Source organism: Coenobita brevimanus, chromosome 18 (genome assembly GCF_032717465.1).
Source record: "Coenobita brevimanus isolate Jiangsu-jjx chromosome 18, ASM3271746v2, whole genome shotgun sequence".
NCBI classification, from domain to species: domain Eukaryota; kingdom Metazoa; phylum Arthropoda; class Malacostraca; order Decapoda; family Coenobitidae; genus Coenobita; species Coenobita brevimanus.
Genome location: NC_136971.1, coordinates 1,101,850 through 1,125,676, shown reverse-complemented (window position 1 = coordinate 1,125,676; position 23,827 = coordinate 1,101,850). Strand labels below are relative to the sequence as shown.

Here is a 23,827-nt window from a genome sequence, read left to right as displayed (position 1 = left end):
ACACCCTCTTTCATTCAAGCTGAAGAATCCTCCAGTGTTTGTATGTAATGAAGTCTTTATTAGATAAGTAAATGTTTTTGAAAAAGAAAAAAAAATGAAAATTGCCCCAAATGGTGAACTTGGGGCTGGCTTAGGTACCATGAACAGCCTTTAACATGTAAACATATGGCCCAATTATGTGAAAATCTCATATCACTCTGATAAAAAATAAAGGGTAGGTGTGCGATAAAAGTATTAGATGATTTTTTTCTGTATTATAAAAATGATTGAAAACCATTGAGTTACACTCTTATATAATCCTGTCTAAAATGTATCTACAGAGCTTCCCATGCATGGGATGACTATGGTGCGAGTAGACACTTCAGGGGAACACCATGTGGAATTTTCTCTTACCATGTGGGAAGAGATGTCTGGAGACAAACAAAAAGCAACACGCAGTGGTAGTGTGTGGGCTTACCATCCAGTAACTTCAGAGCTTGCATTTGTCAACCTTACCCCACTTGTGTCAGTCACTCCTCCAGGTATGTTATGTTTTCCTGTGATGTTTCAGATAATATTAAAAGTTCCTTTTCCCGACAAATCAACAGAGGTTTTAAATTTGCTAAGAAGTTTTTCAGTCCTTGAAGGTTTTTGTCACTTTTGGTAGGAAGTTGCAGTCTTCTGCACTGATCACATCTCACAAATGCAGTGAGGGTGGGGAATTCTTCTTGACAGTCAGCAGTTGAGGGGAGGTATTGGAACTCTGTTTTGTTTGTATAATAATAATTTAAATTCCTTAAAGTTTGTACAGTACAAGCTATTGCCATCAGGTCCATATGCCTGAACAGTGTTGACAGATGGAGATAATATAATGTAGAAATCTGTGAAACTGCTTTATGTAAGGCATGAAAATGTTACGACTGGGAAGCAGATGAATGAGTGAAAAGAAAACTTTCCAATGATGGATTTTCTATGCAAAAATTTTAACAGCAAAAGGCCTTCTGTTGAAAACTTGGAGGATGAAAAGATGGAATAAATTGATATTTTTTTCCCTGATTGACATAAGTGGGAAAAACTTGAATTTGAGAGGGCATTTGCATAATAAAGCAAATGAAGTTCTTTTCAGTAACCTGAAGAACAACTTTAACATGATTTTGAACTGCGAGTGACAGAAGTATGACCTATATAGATAAAGTACTTTGGTGGTAATTCTGTTTTGGGTGGCCCATAATATAAGGGTGAAGAGGCAGAGAGTTGCCAGGATTGGGTAAGGCATAACAGATAATGATGGTTGTAGCATGATAGCTGCAGCTTGAATAAAGAACATTTCATAAGACCAAAGTTTATTTCACATATATGCAGCAGCCACTTTGACCTGGAAATGAGAGTAGCAGAAGTAAAAGGTAAGAGAAAACATGTTCATGTCAGTAGCTCAGATGGCTGCTTTGTTTTGTAAGGAAGATGAAGTGAGAATGAAAGGAGAAAAGTTAGTATCCTACTGAGAACTTTTACTTTTATCAAACACTTATATTTTGAAAAGCATAACACAGTTTGCAGTCATTTTCTGAAATACTTATTTGTACAAATTAACTGAAAATATAATTTTCTTTTTCAGGGACTGTGTCCTTAACTATCAGTTTAGAATCATATGATGAACTCCCAACATTGGTCACTGGCATGGTGACCTGGGGCAACTCTGATCCCCCAACTGCTCTTTCCATGGAAACCCTCACTTTCCCTGGAGCGCAAGGATCAATAAGGCAAACTTATAATCACAATTATACCCAGTCTGGAGATTATGCCATAGGAGTCACATTAAGGAATCCTGTGTCTAGTGCGCATTTGGTTGCTAAGGTGAGTATGTAAACACTGATTTATAAATTAGCCCCACTGGCATTATTAATTCCATTTTGCATGTTTCTGTCTGTCTGTCTGTCTGTCTGTCTCTCTCTCTCTCTCTCTCTCTCTCTCTCTCTCTCTCTCTCTCTCTCCATCCTTTTGAGGAGTGTCAGTGATGTCATAAAGGAGTACTATGTAGGTAAAGTTTAGGGATTATTTCAGCATCATAATGTTACAGTACAAAAATGGTTTATTTGATGTCACCTACTTTATGGCAGGTAAGAGTTCTGGAGAAGATTACACTTGACCGTATCACAGTGGACTATGAATCCTCAGAGGACTCCCCATCAGTGCCTTCATCCATCTTCAAGACTGGTGTCAACATAGTATTCTATGCTGTAGTTGCAACTGGCAATCCAGAATTTTATGAGCTGAATGTGAGAGGCAACACAGTCACAAGCAGCACTCCATACCTGGTGTATAATTTTCCGAAGGTCAGCCACTCATGTTCCGTTTTAATTTCATTTTGAAATAAATTCTTGGTTCATTGGATAATTTAAATACTTGTATATCCTCTTAACTGCAAGGATTTTTCTCAGTTGAACAAAATTGTCTACTGCTATTTTAACAGCAGAAGTGGAAGTTGTGGCTGTTATTAACACTTTATATTCTTGGATTTATCAAGTGAAGGAATAATTTATTGTTGGCCTGATCAAGATATAGAGTTGGATCCATAGCAATGTAAGACAGTAGCAGACTGAGTCACTAAACAGGCTTGGGCATTTTTCAGTCAGATCAAACCACATTTTCAGATGGTGCAAGATGAGTAAGTAAGTGATAGTGAGTGAATGGGGAATGAGTGACAGTGAGGGAGGAGTGCATGAATGAATGGGAAATGAATGGGTGAGTGAGTGAGTAAATGAGAGAGTGGGGACTGAATATGTAAATGAGTGAGTCAGGAGTAAGTGAGTGAGTGATTGGAGAGTGGCTGAGTGAGTGTGTGGGGAGTGAGTGAATGAGTGATTGGGGATTGAGTGAGTGAGTGAATGAATGAGTGAGTAGGGAGTAAGAGGTTGATGAAATAACTGAGTATGTGAGTGAATGGATGAGTGAGAAGCAAGTGAGTTAATGAGTGGTGAGAAAGCTAGTGAGTGAATGAGTGACTGGGGAGTGAGTGAGAGAGTGGGGAGAGAGTGAGTGAGTGAGTTAAGGTGGTGAGCGAATGAGTGGGAAATGAATGAATGGTTTGTAGGGAGTGAGTGATTGAGAGGGGAGTGAGTGAGTGAGTGAATAAGTGAGTGAGTAGGGGGTATTTGATTGAGGGATTAAGGTGCTATTGAATGTGAATGGGGAGCTACTGATTGTGAGTGGAGAGCAATTGAATGTGAGTGGGAAACAACTGAGTGTGAGTGGGGAGCAACTGAGTATGAGTAAGAGTGAGTGTATGTATGTGATTTGGAAGTAAGTGTGTGGGTGGGGAGTGAATAAGTGAGTGAAATAAGTGGGGAGGAAGAACAAGCCAAGTGGGAGTAGAATGAGTGGAGTGCATGGCAGGTGAGAGAAGAGGAAGGGATATACAGAGTGGTGGGGGAAGGGATAAGTGGAGGAGGAGTGATGTGGAGAATCTGAGTGGATAGAGTGAGTATGGAAAGAGTAAGGGGTCTGAGCGAAGAATGAAGGTAGGGTGGTGGATAAAGCTGTATTGGCAAGTTTTAGTAGGGTGGAGGAAGTGAAGAAAGAGGAAGAGTGATTGAGAGAGTGGAAGAGAGAAAGGTGTGTGGGGAAGGAAAGAGTGGGAGGTAAAATGAGGCATATCTTTCATGAGAGGCATTGAGGAAAATATAGAGAAAACGTCATAAAGAGGAGGATGGGGGAAGTGTGGTGGTAATGTGGGCATGAAGCTGAGAGAAGAGGTAGTGAGAAACTAGCGGGAGGAAGGAAGGAAGGAGATGAGGACAGGGAACGATGGAATGGGTAAGGGTAGGAAAAATTAAAGAAATAAATGGAAGAATGGGGGAAGGGAAGTGGAAGAAAGGAAGAGGTGAAGAGCAAAGGATTGTAAGGATAAGAGGAGGAAAAGAGGAGAGGAGAGGGAGGTGAGGAAATTTGTGAAGATATGAGAGGAGGAATTCAGTGAGAGGAGGAATAGAAGGTAAAAGGAGGAGGAATGAGGTAAGACGGTAAGACCAGAGAGAAGATGAAGGAAGACAGTATGGGATGACAGGCAGAGTAAAAGAAAAGTGGTGGAAGGTTAGCATTTGTAGGATGTGAATAATAATGAGACGAGATAAAGGAAAAGAAGAAGTAATGAAACGAATGATGAGTGAAGTACCATAGGTAAATAAAGTATCGGCACCCTTTCAGTGTGAGACATTATGATACACGGACTATGATTTAAGGGAAATGACACGATTATGTCGCTTTGTATGCTTCATTTGTGTTGTTATCATATATTTAACAGATATATAGCTGGATTAGTCAGAGAAACATTGTATTACATGGTAACTCAATCATTTTTGTGAATTAAACAGGCATGCCAACACTACAGATTGAACCAGAGACAAAGTATTTCATATCTTGTCTGACCCCAGGGTGCCAATACTTTTTTTACCGATGGTACAAGATGAGGGAGAGGAAGTGAGGAACTGGATGTTAATAGAGAGCAAAAGTGACATGAGGGAGGGAGTAGGAGAGAGAGAGAGAGAGAGAGAGAGGCAGGAGGGAGGATATCTGTTGCCAGTTATGAATGACAGTTTTTAACGCTCATCACATGGGAACAGAAGGCACATGAACCCATAGAACCACATGTGGGTTCAACTTTGGAAGTCATTCCAAGTGGGGGCTTGGAATGCTCTAAGCTTTTCTGATGATCGACTGCCCATGTTGTCATGAGAGTGAGGCAACTGGGGGTTGGTATAGTTGCAGTGTCAGGAGTGAGGTGACCCAGGCATAGCAAGATCAGTAATGATGATTACACATACCACTGGTCTGGCTGTGATGATGGTACCAAGCCTATAAGTGTTTTGCTGTGGCAGTTGCTGCTTGCTTTGTCTTTTGTATCAACAGGGTTACTCGAGCTGATGACCGTATAATGCTGTTGAGGTTGAAGCACTCCTTGGGCTTCATCTCTCTTATTGCAGTGTTTGCTCTGACTAAGATAAGTGATCTTGAAGAGAAAGAGATGTTCTGTGCCAAACTTGACTCAGTTTTACAAGTGCCCCTTGCAAGATACACTAAATGCTAAAAAGGAGGATATACCAAAGCTTCCTTTTCTACACTTCTTTATGAGGTGCTATCCAAAATTTTCCGGACTGGGATCATGACACCTAATCAGGTTGCAGTACAGACATGCATTGTGAGTCAGTGTGCCATGTGGTGCAGAGCTAGGCGGATGTGGGGACTAGTGATGTTCCTTTGCTTGCTGTCACGTATGTGTCTTCAGGAGAGTTTTGAGATGGATATAAAAAAGGAACAGCAAATTTGCTTCATATTTTGTGCAAATCTCGGGAAAAATGCAACAGAGACCCTGGCAATGATTCAACAAGAGTTTTGTGAGCAAACTCTTGGTCGAACACAGATGTTTCAGTGGTATGTGCAGTTCAAGGCCGGTTGAACATCGGTTGACAACAGCAACCACACAGAGGGGCTCTCAACCAACACAACTCCTCAGAATGTCACAAAAATTCAGCAGCTTGTCCATGAGGATCGACATAGGAGCATTCATGATGTTTGTGAGGAGGTGGGAATTGTTTACAGGACATGTCAGAAGATTCTTACTGAAGAAATGGGCATGCACCACATCACAGCCAAAATTGTCTCGAGGCATCTGATGCAGCATTGCATCTGTGCCTGCATGGAGCTTCTTGGACTTGCCTCGGAAAATGAAACCTTCTTTTCCATGCTCCCTGTGACATCTTTCTGTTCCCAGAAATGAAGATCAATCTGAAAGGGCATCATTTTGATACCATTGCGAACATCCAGAAGGAATAGCAGGCAGTGCTCGGTACTCTCATTGGAAAAGAACCTCCAGGGAGCTTTCTGGCAATGGAGGAAGCACTGGAACTGGTGTATCAATGTGCAAAGAAACTACTTTGAGAGTAATGGCAGCCAGTGGGAGCTATGGTGAGTTTTCAGTTTTATATAGCACTAGTCCGGAAAATTTTGGATAGCACCTTGTACCATATCTTTTTACTTATGCAGTGTATTGTGACCCACCATGACTTTTCCAACCTTGAATCTTTTTCACATATATTGTTTTCACTACCCAATTAACATCAGTTCTGTCCATAGCCAATACCATCATTGCAGACTTTCTTCACACCATTTTTCAACAGACTTTCTCATTTCACATCTTTCATGAATCACATTACAGTATTCCTCCTCCTATGCACTCTGTGCACTCCATACACATTCCAAAATACCTGTAACCCTCTTTCCACTGCTCTTGACATTGTTCTGACACCTATATGTTGATCAAGACATTAATACATCTTCATGCAATACTCTTTCAGCCTCCATACTCAAACCTCTGTCAGATATCAAGGCTAGGACTTTGTTATAAGTACAGTATTCATATACACTGCTGGTCAAGTTGGGAACTGCTTTCCTCATTCTGTCTTTCTCAGTGCCTATGACCTCCACTCTTTTTAAATGCATTGTGATCTGGTGTCTGAAAATGAACATTTAATTATACAGTTTACTTTTTTTTTTTTTTAGGGACAAGTTTCATTGGCTGTCAGCCCTTGTATCTTTCTTCTTTGAAAAAAAAAAAAAAAAAAAAAAAAAAAACAGATTTTTGCCTTTTTTTTTTTAATAAGATCTATTATTCTTGCCAAGGCTGGAGAGTATGAAGTGAGCATGACAATGTCTGGTGAAGCTGGAGTATCAGCACCAATGTCAACAAGACTTCTTGTGCAGAATCCAGTTGAAACCTCCCATCTCACCCTCACATTCTCTCGTCCCATCGTTACACCTCCTGGTTTGTTCACAACAGTTTATTTTCTGCAGCAGTGGTATAAAATTTTCTTATAAGCCTGTTTTTAGTAATATTAGGAGATACCCTCTTATTTTGACTGATGGTCACTGTCATTTCAAGGAAGTACAGTCACGCTGAAGTGCCATTTGAAATTACCATTTCAGTAAATCATACATAATTTATGGATGCCATTTTTTTCTTTGTAGAACCACAAGGGAATCTTGGAGCAACGGTTAGCAATTCCAGCCATTTTTTCTTAGTAGAACCACAAGGGAATCTCGGAGCAACAATTAGCAATTCCAACCACAAGATTACTAATACATATGTATATCCAGGCACAGTCCCATCCCTTTAGCAAGCCTGCCATGCACCAAGATGACCAAATTTCATATTGAGCTTAATTAATAGTTCTGTGTATATATAATTAATATATAAAATAAACATTTGAATTAATGAATATATTGTTTCTCAGGTGAAGCCAATGTAACAGTGACTGTGACAAGATCTGTCAACAGTGTGGAATTGCCCACAAACCTGACTGGACACCTGGTATGGGGCAATGGTCAGGCTAAAGATGATATTGATTTAACTTCCCAGACGATGCCAGGAGCTGAAGGGCCTATCAGTCTGAATTTGAATCACACCTTTGAAGAGTCAGGCAATTATCAGGTTGAACTTCATCTGTATAATCTCATATCCTGTGCCAGTCTTACAAAAACAGTGAGTGAATGCATGTTTTGTATCATGTAAAAGTAGGGAAAAGAAAAGATGAGAGCACTGACATTAATGAATTGGTACATTTTTGAGAGAATGTGCTTACTGAGTTGAGTGTACTTTTTTAAAAATCAATTATATACAGTATGTAATAAGAGGGGTCATGTGCAAAAGGTCCTGCATACTTAAATAAAGGGCTTAGTGTAGAGGAAACAGGAGGACTGCATCAAGGTACTATTGCCATCGCATATATGTACAACACTTTACTACCATTATGGCAAGAATAAGAATAGTCAGGAGTGAAAATAGTGGAAATTAGACTGTAAGCACCTTCAGCAGAGTAAGATGCAGTGACCCCACTACTCGCACTGGTCAAACGTTAACCTAGCTTTCTGTGTAAGCAGAGACCATGTAAGGGGAACCTTTGAATCCATTATGATGAAGCAGAGTCCCTGACCAGACTCCAGCTTCCTCACTAAAAGCCCTCTTTGACCTCAACTCAACCACAGATATGTTTCATAAGGGTATAGTTTTTTGAACAGAGTTAAAGCAGACATAGAATGGTTATGGTAAAATGGCTGCAAGGAATAAAAAAGTGGGAAGTTTTTCACCATGATAGGGTCCAACTTGCTGACAAAAAACTCAGTATGACCCCAGCTCCTATGTAAGGTGCTAGGTGCCAGCCTGAAACCTCACAGTTTCTTTACAAAAGTCTTCAGAGTCTAGACTAAAGTTAAAATGGTGGCAAAGATGACAGTCCAGATGCCATTGCACAGATTTTTTTAAGCACCTTGCTGATTTTTGGGACCAATTATGGGCATCCCGAATTTTGCCACAGCTTTGTGCACTTTGTCAGCAGAATCTTTGCAAGCTGGTTCAGCATAGGAGGAGGGGTCACTATTTATTATTGTACTGTTGCCACCTCCAGATAATTTTAAGATATAGAGGCCATTTGTTGTGCTGGAGTTAGAAACAGTTTCCACTGACCCCTGTACAACACAGTCAGACATCTCTCCCCAAACTGGATAAAGCCATCTGAAGGTAATGGGTACAAAATGAAACTGGGTTGAGGAGGGCAAGAAATGTAGTTAGGTTGCATAGGTTGGCTAGGGAATGTTATCTAGAATTTATGAAACTCCCTTTATTAATGAGTAGAAGAGTGCTGAGATGGTCTTGTCATGTAAAGAGAATGGATGTTATATGGTTGTGAAAGGAGTGCCTTATATGGAAATGTGTTAAAGGGTGGGATGATGGTGATGTTGATGATGATGATCATGACAGTGATGAGCATGATCATAATGATGATGAGGAGGAGGAGGTGGGGAACAAGAGTTGCAGAAGTATAAGCTATTAAAAAACTGTAATATGTGGTGGAGAGATTGCAGTGGATTGTTTGTTGGAAGTATGCTAAAAAGTGTAGATGTTTAATGTTGTAGTAAATTAAAGAAGACTGTGACTGTATCATTGTGCAGAAGTACTGTACTCTGCTGTAATTATTTTTGTACTGGTTCTGATGATGAAAAGTAAGTACAGTGAACTCTGAATTATCCAGCATAATTCAGCCAACCCTTACGCTAAATAAAGTATAAAGTGAAATGCTGAATATTGCATAGTACCCCCCATTGGCTCAACAGTTAGCGTCGAGCCAGATATTGTGTTACTATTTGTTTTGACCCTCTATCCTAAAAATTTTCCCATGAGTAAAAGATGAAAACTACGCATAAAGTACAGTGCAATAATGATACTGTACAGTAATAAAGTACAGTACTGTAATACAGCACTGGCTGGCTACCGTGTATGAGCCGACTGATATGTCTTACAGGTGGATATTGCATAGAACTGCCGGTTGCTTCCCGCTTCAGCACTGGATGTTGCATAATTTAACCAGATATAGCTTTAATAGAGCCAAGCCAACAGCTCCAGATGTTATTTCGGGCTGGATATTGCAATGACAGATAAATGAGAGTTTACCCATGGAAAGATAGAAATAAGATGTGGTTATGCATTACTCTGGTGTTCCCCATTCCTCATGAGACTGCACTTTCCATACACAGTGCTGTCACCGCTTATATCAGAATGCAGTTTATGCCTTCTTTACCACAGGTGCTTGTGCTGGACCAGCTGAAAGGCTTGGCAGTGGTGGTGACACACATTGACCCAACTGATGAGTTACTGTCCTCTGCATTGCCTTCTTTGCCTGTTGCTCTAAGCACTGGTCAACCCAGCAACTTGACAGCAGTGGTGCATAGTGGCAAGCCAGAATTATTCACCTTCTTTGTGGATGGACTGTCCTTCCAGAATTGGCAGAATTTCATCACTTACACTTTTAAGTTGGTGTGTGTCTTGTAGTGCTGGTTTTCTTACTATTTTATATTCTCTTGGATAACTGTATATCCATAGTTCATTTTGCTCATTTACACAAAAAAATTGAAGTTAAATGCTGTAAGACTTCAAAAGTTGTTCCTTCCAAACAAAACTGAACGTATGAAAACCATTTGCTGATAGGAATGGCACTGGATTTTTGTTTTATATATAGAGATGAGATCCAAGAGACTCCCTTCTAAACATTTTGCAACTGATGACCATGTTCAGATAGAGAGAAAAAAAATCCCAATGATTTGAGCTTACACAGAAAAGAAATCAGAAATTCAATTCTAATTGCCCCAAATTTCTGTTCATGATGGCTCTCATTTGCTTTGTAAGTTAGTTTTCTATATAATTTCAGTCAGTGCTTAGTATACTCTCAGTTATATGCTAGTTATTGAAACTCAGAATTGTTTTATTGCCTGTCAATTTTTTTTTTGAAACATTAAACTGATGGAGTGGAGAGGTATATGAGAGAGAGGGGTTTGAGTTGGGAGCAGGGCAGTGATATGGTGAGGGACGGGCGACATGGAGGCGATTTGTTTGTGGTCATCCCGTACAGGATTGAGGCATCTGACAATAGATAGATAGATAAACTGTATGAAATTATGTAAGCAATACCACTAATTGCCCTCTAAACCCGATCTTAATATTTATGAGGTTTCTTTACTATATTAAGCAATAGACTATGACTCATCTCTGCAGAGGACCTGGCTCTTGCTGTGATGTACTTCAGTAGAGGCCAATTAAAATTGAATTTCCCACACATTTTCCAATGCTTATTAAAGCTAGCTCATAATAGATACTGACCTAGAAAAATACTTACCCATGTTTGAATATGCTCTTGTCCATCTCATACCCATAAAATTGATATATGATATTTTTTTACTTTATTTCCCCAAGGCTGGAGAGTACGAGGTGAGCATGACAATGTCTGGTGAAGCTGGAGTATCAACACCAGTGTCAACAAGATTTCTTGTGCAGAGTCCAGTTAAAGCCTCTCTCCTCACCCTCACATACTCTAACCCCATTGTTGCACCTCCAGGTTTGTTTACTACAGTTATGTTTTTCAGCAAAGATATATAAATTTTTTAATATTCCTGTTTTTAGTACTGTGATTGATGGTTGCTATCATTGCTAGGAAGTACTGTCACACTAAAGAAGTTACCGTTTGAAATTTACAGTTTCAGTAAGTCATAGATAATTTATGGGTGCCATTTTTTTTCTTTGTAGAACCACAAGGGAAGCTTGAAACATCATCCTAGCTGTTCCAGCCCAAAGATTACACCTAAAGTGCATTTTTAAATAGAGGCATAATACTATCCAATTAGCAAGCCTCCCAAGCTTGAAGCAGGCACAAACATGATATTAAGCATATTATGTAGTTCCTTGTATAATACACAGGAATACTAAAAATGACAAATATTTGAAGTAATTAGTATATTGTCTCTCAGGAGAAGCCAGTGTAATGGTGACCGTGACAAGATCTGCCAACAGTGTGGAATTGCCCACTAACCTGACTGGACATCTGATATGGGGGGATGGTCAAGTTAAAGATGATATTGATCTAACTTCCCAGACGATGCCAGGAGCTGAAGGGCCTGTCAGTCTGAATTTGAATCACACCTTTGAACAATCAGGCAGTTATCAGATTGAACTTCATTTGTGTAATTTCATATCGTGCGCCAATCTTACTGAAGTAGTGAGTGAAGGCTTGTTTTTTTGTCCTACTTTGTAGGTGGGCAATGTACAATTATGGGTGTAGATATAGCATCCAACTGAGAACAGTTCACCAGCAGTTTGTTTGAGCTTTTAGAGTTTTAGATCTACAGTAGATTGTGTAGCTTACCTAGGTTATGCCCAGCCCATCCTGCCCACAGCCCATCATCCTCACTCATTCTACCCACTCCATCCATTTTTTTGCCCTCTAACACTCTCCTAGATTAGATTTCTAGAGCTCTCTGACATACATCTTCTCGCTATCATTACTGTCCCTAGTTCACTGCTTGGCTTCACAGGATGTTCTCATGGACCACTACTGTCTTATTCTATCCTGTGCACCCCTTTGAACCCACTCAACCCCATCCCCATTTTTGTTTACCATTCATTGCCCAAGGATTAATTATGCTGATCTTTTTTCTTTTGTTCTTTTTACGTGTATCAGTGCAAAACCAGGTATGTGAGAATGGCACCTTCTTACTTAACTAATATTTCTTTTGTTGTTGTTCTGTTTGGAGAAGATGCCTTTATGTACAATAGTACTGGAGCACTGATATCAATGACCTTCATACAATGCCAAGTGCAAATTTACATGAAAATGTTGTTATTGCTACACAAGTACTGCAAAGATATCATTTTTCTTTATTATTGCTACACAATTACTGCAAAGGTATCATTTTTCTTTATGATGTATAGAATACCATCTGTTATCATAACAAATTTGTTTTCAGAAGTCACACTATGTTCAGTGCATGAGGGAATGAATACCCATAGTTTACCAACCTTTTGCATTCGTAAGTTATGTTTCAGTACTATTTATGATATTATTAGACTGTATTAGCTGTATGATGTTAGGCTTAACCTGATTTTGCCTTGTACAGCTGGAAGTGCACGACAGACTCAATCTTGGAATGATAGTAGTGGGATATGCAGACCCCCAGAATGTGCTCCTCACCTCTCAGTGGAATGATCAAGTATTCAAAACTGGTGCTGCACTGAATTTAACTGCCATTATGGAAGGTGGAACTGCCGATCATTTTGTACTGCTGATCAACAAAAAGGAGGTGGCAGAACAAGATATTCCCTCATTTGTGTATACTTTTGACAAGGTATGTTTGTGAAAGTACACTGCATTTCTCCTTTTTCTGTTTTTGCACAGTTACTTGAAGATGTAAGGAAGAAAAACGTTATGAGTACATGGGTTTACAGTTGAAGAGTTGAGAGGAAGGATGGGACTGGAACGCATTGGTGCTGTGATGAGGAGGGGCAGACTGAGATGGTTTGGGCATTTGGAGAGGAAGGAGGATGATAGTTGGATGCGGAAGTGAGAAGTGTGAACGTGGGGGTTAGGAATGCAAGAGGCAGACCAAAAATGACCTGGGACGAGGCCATAGAGTGTGACCTCTGGGATAAGGGACTAAATAGGGAGGCTGTCAGAGATTGAGCAGTGTGGAGAGCTGCCGTTAGGTGACCAAGGCCGATGCATGCAAGCATGTTAGAGCCTTTATAAATGATACAGACAGTATGACTTTTTACGAAATTACTGTATTATCATTATTAGTTCAGTATTAATTATTATTATTATTTGTTTATGCTCATATCAGCATATTATTGTATAATGCTTTATTTACTCCTATATCGGCATTCCTATTTATTATTTCTCTGTGACCAGACACCATAATCCCTCAACAGGTGGCCAATTGATTTTGAGTTAGTTATTTTGCTGGGAGGAGCACTAACCCTCCATCAACCCACTTGTTGAAACGTAGGGAACACGTATCGGTTGGTTAAATGTTTACCACCCAGCGTTGTAAATGGTTTCTTGGCTTACAGGCATCCATTAGGCTCGTCACTCAATGTAAAGCCACTTGAAAATGAAAGAAGAAGAATAAAAAGTGACAGGAAAGATGAGAGAAATAGGAAGTGGGGAGGGTAGACACAGAAAAAGAATGATAAAGGTGAAGGAAGAAGTAGGCAGCACTACATCAGGTGAGTGGATTATTGTCATATAATTGCTCTATATACCTCACATTATTTATTTCATCCTCCCCAAACACCTGAATATAAACACATATTCTACATCACTTACTGCAGCACCATCCTCTCCACATGGCCAAACCATGTATTTCTCCTAACGCTTTGTATCATATTCACATCCACACCACAACTGTCCGTCACTTCCTCATTTGTCAGTCTGTCTCTCCACGTAACTCCACATGCTTCTCTCAAATAACTCATTTCCTCAGCTATCACTCTTGACTTGTGTCCTTCCAACAAGGTCCAAGCTTCACTTCCATACATAAGGGTTGGTATCACAATACTGTTGTGCAGTGACTTTTTTTTTACTTCCATGCTCACTTCCCTGTTCCTTATCACTGCTTTCAGGGCACCAGCAACCTATCTTTCCTGTCGTACCCTTTCAAGCACTTCATCCTCTAAACTTCCATCCTTACTCATCACACTGCTCAAGTACATAAATGCACTCACATTTTCCATTTCCTCCTTACCCAGCCTCTATTTTCATTCAGTGTCTTCATTTCTCTTGAAGACCATAACTTTACTCTTCCCAACATTCACCTTTAGATTTCATTTCTTACACACTCTCCCAAACTCATTCACTAAGCCTTGCAGTTTGCCTTCATATTCACTGAACAGTACAGTATCATCTCCAAACAACAGAGCAGTAAGTTTCCAAATACTGCCCTCACTCATTAGGGAGTTCCAACATCCACTGCCCTACCTTTTATCTCATTTATATCCCCGTCCATATTCAGACTGAATAACCATGAAGACATGACACATCCCTGTTTCAATCCAACATGCAAATAGAAAAATTCAATCAGTTCACTATCCACATGCACTGCAGCCTTGCCCCCTCATATGTACTCTCCTCTGTTTTCAACAACTTTCCATTTACTCCATATATTCTTAATATTTTCCACATTCCTTGTCTATCTACCCTGTCATATGCTTTCTTCAAATCCATGAATGCTGCATACAACTTCTTTCCCTTCTCTAGAAACTTTTCCACTATAGATGTAAGAATGAATATCTGATCTACACGACCTATTCCCTTTCTAAAACCTCTCTGTTCTTCTCCAACTAATTCCTCTGTTATTTTCCTAATTTTGTCAGTAAGTATCCTGCCATATACTTTTCCTATTACACTAAGAAGACAAATGCCCTTATGATTACCACACGCTTCTTTTTCTCCCTTCCCATTGTACAGGGGAATAATCATACCTGACTTCCAATCCTCTGGGACTCTGCCTTCTCCTAGGCCAATCTGCATGCCTTCCATATCCATTCTACTACTATCTTTCCCCAGTGCTTCAGCATTTTGCCACACACTCCATCAATTCCTGGGGCTTTCAACATTTTGACTTTCCTCATTGCTTCCATTTCTTCCATCCTACTGATATCTTCCTCTCTTCTCACCTCCCTCCTGTTTCCAGCCATTCTCCAGCCACTTGTGCACACATTACTTTCATTCTCTGTGTTCAGCAGTTCCTTAAAGTGTTCTCCCTATCTGCTCACTTTTTCTCCCTTCTGCACTAGCAATCTCCAGTACCATTTTTATCTTTCACTCCCCAACTTACTTCTTTATCACCCTGTCTAACTCTCTTTCCCTCTTTCAAGAACATTTTCTTACATTCCCTTCACATTACACTCAGATTCCTTCCAAATGCCTCATCAATTCTCTTCTTATTCTCTCTAACTAATCTTTTCACCTCTCTTCCTCTCAGCATATAACTCTCTCTTCCGTCTCTCAACTTCCTCCACACCCCTGTTTCTCATCCACTCATTATATGCTTTCTTCTTTTGTGCCACAGCCTATCTCACTTGTTCATTCCACCATGCTGTTCCTTGCACCTCCTTTCGTCGTCCCTTCACTTCACACACCACCTCACATGCTGCACAGATTTCTTCTTTGAATTTCTTGCACACACCTTCAGTGTCCCCCATCTGTTCCAGATCATATTTACCCAATCGCTCATCCACTTCTCTCTTTTTTTCTACCTTTTTTCCATCCTCTTGCAACCTTTCTGCCCTCCTTGTATGGACTACTTCCTCCTGTCCTTCCCTTCTTCTATTCCTCTACTTCATTTCAACCTTGACTTTCACCACAGTCCACTCCCCCAACCTATATGTGCTCTTGCATCCACTACACACCTCATTCTATCTTCCACACACAATATATTTATGTACAGGGTGTATTTTTAAATGTGACCTGTACATTTTGCTAATTCTGTAATATATATGTTCTAGGAGTGTGCTAATTCTGTATGTGTTTTACAGGAAAGTGATTTCGAAGTAAGTATACAAGGACATGGCAAAATAGGAACTTCAGAGTCTGAATCTACCTGGGTTCGTGTGCGGTCGCAGCTCACCAAACTCTTACTCTCAACATCAGTGGCAGTTTTTCGTGTCATGCAGCCTGTTGCTTTCACTGTTGCCTCATCAGTAAATCTAGGCACCTGTTTGACACTGAAACTTGGAGATGGTAGTGTGGTGGGATGGAAGAGGGTAGCTGGACAATGTGAAGGACAGGAAAATGGACAGGAAGAGTGGCGGGCAACTCCATTACATTCACCAGTAACACTCATCTATAAATACAACACCTCTGGTGCATACACCATAACTGCCAGGTTATTTTCCGCCGTGGATGAACTCACAGATCAAGTTAATGTCACTGTATTAGGTGAACTCCCCTGTGACCGCTTAATTGTCAGCATAGATCGCAGCGGCTCCATTGATTCTCCAGTTAGTATCACCCGAGCAGACAAACTCTGGTTGAGAAGCATGGCTGAAGTCAACTGTAGTGTTCCAGAGGTTAACTTAGATATAAGTGAGTACATTTCTAAGCTACATTTTGAACATATAGAAAATTTGTGTACTGTTTACAATAGATAGGAAAATCCTTGTCTACTAAGTCTAGAGTACCAGCACATTAGAATAACGACATGATATAGATACCAGGTGCATTGGCCCTGTGTGTGTAACGTAAGGGGAATACAGTGCCCCCACACAGTGAACGAGTTTATGGGCAGCAGACGAGCTCATTCACTGTGAACAGTATATCCCGTGGGAAACATAACAAATGGGTAGTACTGCTCCCTATAAGTCCACTTTTTGAGGCATAGAGATGTACTAAAGGGCACATTTCAAACATACAGTACAGATATATAAAATATAAAACACATGGTTATTTACCTTATATGGAGCAGATGGCAGTCCTGTAGGTGGTTCTGAGGCAGGGAGATACACTTAGGGGGTCCTTGCCACATCACCTCGTTCCCATCACCAGTCTCACCTGCATCACTTAATTGAACCCCTTCCTCACATGCCTCTACCTCATTCACCTCCCCATAACACCTTCAAAGTCCAAAGATGACACCACTGACATCATATCATCATCGTCTTCCTCAGGAAGTGTAGCAGATGATGTAGAGGCAACAGGCTCCTCCTGTTCTTGAGTTTGGTGGTAGCGTGTGATGAGTGTTTATTTTTTTTGTTAACTTCCATATAGTGCCTTTCAACATAATAACGAAAAGTGTTGTCTACTTCACTGAGCACTTCCTGTGTCCTAAGATAGCTGGTTTCACTTGCCTTGACCTCTTCTCTCAGAACATCCACTGCCACTAGAATTTTACTGATCTTCGACATAGGCACATCTTCATCCGTCATTGGATTCTGCTCAATAGGTTGCTCAGATCTGGCCTCTTGTGCAATGTCTACTGGGAAGGGGGGGGGGATGTCATTCAGTGTAGGAGATGGCAGTTATGGCTTACTGTTTCCCCCGATTTCGTTCACTCAGGGTTCAACTCGTTCACTATGGTTTTGTGGATCTGATTACCCACTGCTCGTTCACTAGGCCAATCGTTTACTCTGAATACGCTCACTGTGCGAGGGCACTGTATAATTTCAAGTGAGCCATAAAGCATGATTCTCCCTTTGTACTGCTGCCCAGCACCATTAGTATGACCTTGATGGCTTAACCCATTCTCCCTCCTCTCCAGCTCAGATCCCACCCCCTCTTTCTCTTGATACAGCCAGGGACAAATAACATGAGTTTTAGCTTAAAGCATTTCATTTACTGGGTCAGAAGAATCTAATCCGATCAAAATATATATCTACACTGTGCCTAGAATAGACCCCATATATACTATGATCTCTCAATTTTCTGCCCCAGTGCCCTTAACATTGTAGCCTATTCTCATGCTGCCCCAGTGCCCGTAACTTTGTAACCTATTCTCATGCTGTCACTCATTCATTCTCACCCATTCTTTCTTACTGTCATTTACTTTCACATTCTCCCTCTGTCGCTCACTCATGTTCTCTCATTTATGCTCTCAGCAATTCTGCTGGGTTAATAGAAAATTTTGGTGTCTGGAAACTAATCATAGATTCTTCAAAATGAGTAGATACACATGTGCTTCTGTTCCAGTAGCTCATTCAGTGCACCTCATGGGAAGTTATGAAACCTTACTGATGGTTTTAACTAAAATTAATTACAAACACCCACTATTGGATAATTTTGTAGGCTTAAAGGTCCTTTATATGCTGCTTGAACAATAGTCAGGCTACACAAAATTTCTCTGTTCCTTATGTAAATGGAATATGAGAGCCAAGAATCTCCGCTGGTCTCAGAAACAGTAGCCAAGTAGGAGACAGCTTTCACCAGGGACGAAGAAAGGTGTCTGAGACTGTTTGGTTGATCCAAAAAATTTCTTTTGACCCCTCTACATGTAAAACTAGGCATAATTTGGTGGAATTTCAAATTTCAACTGTCAGAGGTGCCTAAAAATCACTGCGAAATTCAAATAATGGAAATTTAAACTGAACTTCTTATGGGAAAAATTAGTTTGAGTCCAGGGCCTCCAAACCTAACTACGTAAAATCATGATTTTTGTAAACTTTATGAACTATAATTGTGGTTAAGTAACTGCAGTTCTGCACTGTATTGCCATACTGTCACCAGGTGTATATCACCTTGTCAGCAAGTGTATACTTGGTGTATTTCTGCCCTTTACTGTATTGCCGTTTCTCCTTTGGCTGCATCCATGTTCTGACAGGGAATTATCTGACGGCAAATTTACTTGATGGTGAATTGTCTTGGAACCATATCTTCATATGCTTCACATATGATTAAATGATGTTGATTTTCATTCTCTTCTTGACACATGTCACATATTAGGTTAGGCTTATACTTTTTCTTATAATTTTCCTTCATTTCTAGCATTTTGGTTCGCATAAAAAATATTATCTTTGCTTGTTTTGGTTGGAGTCTGGCCCTGAGAGCATCGAAAAATGCGATTTTGCATCAAAAAGTGAGGTAGATGGACCATTCCAAAACGCATTGAAATATGAATCGTTGAATTCTAATCTGTTGAAATTTGAAATTCCACTGTATGTTAAAACTTTGCTATAAGCCAGAGATAGTTTCAAGTTCTGTATTTGTGCAAGAGATTTCCGGGACTCTTGGATGCCAAGCTCAGAGAGGGGTATATTTGTCAGACCTGATACAAGGGAACTTGTCAAGGATGCAAATTTTGAAAACTCTCTTTTTGCTGTTGAAAAAGAAACATGAACTGCCTTGAAAGATGTAATTAAAAATGTTTTAGGTAATTGCTATAGAGACATTGTAAGCAGGATGCTGAAAAAGCTTATGGCTCCTTGATGTAACATAAGTCTCAGAGTACATTTTCTGAATGCTTACTTAGATTGCTGCCTGGAAAATTTTGAAGCTGTGAATGACGAACAAGATGAAAGATTTCATCAGGATATAAAGGAGATGGAGAGAAGATACGAAGGTGATGTCAACATGATAGCTGGCTTGATGTTTCACCATGAGAATCCACCAAAAACCCATAAATGGAGAAGTTCAAGGTGCAGTTTTGAAACAAAAAATTAAGCACTTTTACTAAAGGCGTCACTAGATGGCATCACCTTAGATGTCAACTGATGGCAGATTTGGATTCTCCACATCAAATTACACTCAACCCCCTGCTATCGCGCCTAATTGGTCACAGGAAACGTGCGTGATAGCTGAATACGCGATAGCTGAACTGAACAATCAATGGGAAAATTTCTAATTGGTTTTTCGGTGGCCCATTTTTCTAACTTTTAACCACTTTATGCCTACGATTTCCTGCCAATCTCTTCTCTAACATGAAATAAAGCATTATTATATTAATAATAACAGTATAATGAATAAATAAACAACATAAAAGGCCATCAAACTTTTATAAGGATTACGGCTTGGGTGGTTTTAGACATTAAAAGGGTAGACACCCGAGAGCAGCACTACATCAAGTGAGTGGATGGTGAGTGCCCCCACCTACCACAATTTATTGTTATTATTATTATTATTATTATTATCATCATCATCGTTAATATCAGATAAATATATGTGAAGCTACAGAATGTAGTGGAATTTTTTTTGGCCTATCTGATGGAGTCTGGAATCCATGGGCTTGAATGATGAGTGAATGAAAGTGTGACCCATTGAATTGGGCAAGGTTGGGCTGTCTGGACGTTGCTGCTCCTCACCCTGCCCTAGGGTGGAAAAGGAGGTCTGGATGATGATGGTGACTATTATATCTTTGGCATGAAATTAGCAAAGTACCCTATGTCTGCTTGTTGCTAGGACTGAGTCCTGTTACACAGGTTGGCTGATGATGCATTTCATTTACTATATAAATATTCCTGACCTCTACATCAGCTAGGTAAATTATGGTTATGTGTAACAAAGAATGTGATTTCTGCATAGATTGGCGAGTGGTGCGTGTTAATGACAGTGATGAGATGGAGCTGCCAGCTGGCGTGGACACCACCAAGGGAACATTATACCTTCCACAACACTCTCTGCACTATGGCCTCTACAGAGCTCTTGTTATCTACAACATCTCCTTGTTCAGTGAGATATCTTGGAATTCTTTAAACTTTTTGGCATCTTTTATTCACACCTATATATATACAATATTGCTACAACACTGTCTGCACCATGGCCTCTACAGAGCTCTTGTCATCTACAGCATCTATTTTTTTAGTAAGATATCCTAGAATTCTTCAAGCTTTTTGGCATCTCTCAGTCACAGTTATACTGCAGACCCTTGTTATACGATGACCGGGTATGCGATGAATTTATTGCTTACAGTATATATATATTGTAACGGGGTGTATAAAAGGCTGCGTTGCTTAGAGGCAAAGCGGGGATCCTCTCTTTGGCTCAGTGGTAACGTGTGGCCTATAAAGCGCGGGAGCTTGAGATCGAATCCTGACCATACCAGTGATTAATTTGTTAAGAGTCATTTCAGTTATTTCATTGGTTGGCAGCGGTGTGGGATGTGAGGGGGGGCTTGTTTGGCAATTTGATGTTGGTCCTTGGTTAGCTGACAGCATCCCTGTCCTTACATCCCTGGGATGGGCTGTTTTGCTGTGGTCCGCAGCCTCCTCATGGTGGCCTCCAATGCTTACGCTACATTGTGTGTTCGAAACTGACCAAGTTAATCACCAATGGGAGAAAACAGGGATGTAACAGGATGTATAAAAGCCTGCATTGCTTAGAGGCAATGTGGGGATCCTCTCTTTGGCTCAGTGGTAACATGCTTGCATATAAAGCGCGGGGACCTGAGATCAAAACATCGTCCAGGACAGTGATTAATTTGTTAAGTTTCATTTCATTTATTACAGTATGTATGTATGTATGTATGTATATGCCCACTGGAACACAGAATGTGCATGGATACCTGCTAGTGCATTAAGAGGTGGTGTACAGGTTGTCATTTACTTTTACTCCTGTCCAACAATTTTTTTTTATGCCATCATGAGAATGTGTTCTACCACTTTTTAACTCCCTGCATTAGACAACAGATTTGCAAGGTTAAATTAATGACAAGCTTGTGTAATAAAGTACCTGTGTATTGTTCATTTTTGCCCTTTTTCTCTCCTGATAAATTTTCTTTGTTATTCTGCAGATGAAGAGAACCAGTTTGTATGGACTGAGATAAGTGAATCATCTGTGGTTCATGTGGGTAAAAGCTCTCTAGTTGTGGCATTAGTGGAAGGTGGATCCCCAAGGCTACGTCGTGGAACCTTGCAGACTATTATCTTCAACCCTGGTGATCTTTCATTTGACCCAGATTACCCTGAGTATCCAGTAAGTCTGAAGATGTTTTTATTGTATGTAATGAAGTTGAAAGGCTCTCTGATTTCAGGAATCCTTTTATGCATTGTTTTGAAAGCAACCCTTACTTTTCTGACCTCTGTTTGGATAGTTATAGCACCTATGAACATATTTTGCTCGTTTTTTTTTTTTTTTTTTTGTAACAACCACGCGCAGTGGTGTCTAGGGGACCACAACATGGTCAGTCAAAGTGAAAAGTGAACGAAACTTCACTGTGCTTTCCAAAATGACACAAAACATTTGTTAACCCTTCTGCCTTTAGTGCTGATCTTCCTATTTCATCATTAAACTTTCTAACCCTATGAACAGCGGCATGTTCAGTTGGTGGCTAACGGGGGACCATTGCTACTTCTGAGTGTCCCTCCCCCACCCAGGAATACTGAGATTTGATAGATCATTGGCCAAGTTGGTCACCTTACTGGGATGGGACCTGTATGTTGCACTAGTGGATATCACAATCAAAGGAATCAATCAGATAGGAGTACAACACAGTGGAGGTTTAAATTTTTCGTACATTCCATTATGCATCATGGCGAAAGGAAATACTCTAGTCTTTACATCCAGTGAGAGCAAATTCACAGGATTCTCCTATGAAGACGAGAGAAATGGGATCATTAAACTGACCCAAACAAGAGTAGCAGGTGTGGAGAAAGTGGCTGAGAGGAATGCCTGGGAATCACCCCTGTGTAGAGTACTACTCTCATGTGAGGGGAGGCTCCCCACATACAGCTCTTCTCAATAGGGTGGAGTCAAAGATTTTTTACTCTTCTTCTCTTCATCTTTGAGGGAGGTGAAGTCAGTGAATGTACAATGAGGTTGGATGGTGAGGAAATGGAAAATGTGAGTACGTTTAAGTACTTAAGTGTGATGAGTAAGGATGGAAGTTTAGAGGGTGAAGTGCTTGAAAGTGTACAACAAGGAAGAAAGGTTGCTGGTTTCTTGAAAGCAGTGATAAGATACAGGGAAGTGAGCATGGAAGTGATAAAGTTACTACAGGACAGTATTGTGATACCAGCTCTAACGTATGGAAGTGAAGCTTGAACGTTGTTGGAAGGACATAAGTCAAGAGTGAGAGCAGTGGAAATGAGTTAGTTAATTGGAGCCTGTGGAGTCACATGGAGAGACAGGCTGACAAATGAGGATATAAAGGATCGTTGTGGTATGGCTGTGGATGTGATAGGAAGTGTTAGGAGGAACATATTGAGGTGGTTTGGCCATGTGGAGAGGATGGAGGGTGAGAGACTGACAAGGAGAGTGTATGTGAGTGACATGGAGGGGGGGAGGGGGAGGAGGAGGCCGAGGATGAGATGGAGGGATGGAATGGAGAGGTACATGAGAGAGGGGGGGGTGAGTTGGGAGCAGGGCAGTGAAATGGCGGGGGACAGGGCGACGTGGAGGCGATTTGTTTGTGACCACCCCGTACGGGATTGGGGCATCTGGCAATAGATAGATAGATAGAATTTCCCTTCTCTTACTGGCTCCCTTCAACCTCTGTCTCTTTGCTGCACTGTTGCATCTTTATCTCGTTTCTATTGCTACTTCAGTGGTTGCTGCTCCTCTGAACTGTCTGCTTGCATCCCTCCACCTCTACGACGGGCGCGCAGCACCCATCTAGCAACAAACTCTCATTCCTTTTCTGTCCAACTCTCTAATGCAAGAGTTAACCGTTATTTCCAGTCCTTCATTAATGCAACAGGTCAACTCTGGAGCTGTCTCCCTCTGTCTGTATTTCCTACTTCCTATGATCTCCAGTCTTTCAAATGCAAATGCAGTGTGTCCAGGCATCTCTCTCTCTCTCTCTCTTTCCATGATAAGCCTATCGGTTTCCTGTAATGTGGGCATTAATTTACTACTCTGGATTGTAACAATATAGCTAAGTGACACCTGGTCGTCTTTTGAATTAATGCACTCCAGCTGGATGGAACCTGTAGAGTTTTCTGCCTGAGAGGTGGGTTTCTTGCTCAAATATTGCCACCCAGGAGCAAATAAGGCTGGTCATCATTGCCTTAAATGTTGGGATGAAGCAGCCTAGCCCTGGGCCCCTGTGC

The 23,827-nt window shown here is 40.6% G+C and overlaps 1 protein-coding gene across 1 annotated transcript in view; it reads left to right on the top strand.

Moving 5' to 3' along the window:
• The first annotated feature begins 331 nt into the window (after window positions 1–331).
• LOC145391345 (uncharacterized) overlaps window positions 332–23,827 on the top strand; it is a 107,492-nt gene continuing 83,996 nt past the window's right edge. The window contains exons 1-12 of the mRNA XM_080265944.1: window positions 332–521; window positions 1,595–1,833; window positions 2,097–2,312; window positions 6,655–6,796; window positions 7,266–7,513; window positions 9,611–9,841; window positions 10,775–10,916; window positions 11,326–11,474; window positions 12,472–12,699; window positions 15,890–16,439; window positions 20,364–20,510; window positions 21,571–21,752. Coding sequence (XP_080122070.1) covers window positions 338–521; window positions 1,595–1,833; window positions 2,097–2,312; window positions 6,655–6,796; window positions 7,266–7,513; window positions 9,611–9,841; window positions 10,775–10,916; window positions 11,326–11,474; window positions 12,472–12,699; window positions 15,890–16,439; window positions 20,364–20,510; window positions 21,571–21,752 — 2,658 coding nt within the window. The 5' untranslated portion in view covers window positions 332–337. The remainder of the gene's footprint in view (window positions 522–1,594; window positions 1,834–2,096; window positions 2,313–6,654; window positions 6,797–7,265; window positions 7,514–9,610; window positions 9,842–10,774; window positions 10,917–11,325; window positions 11,475–12,471; window positions 12,700–15,889; window positions 16,440–20,363; window positions 20,511–21,570; window positions 21,753–23,827) is intronic.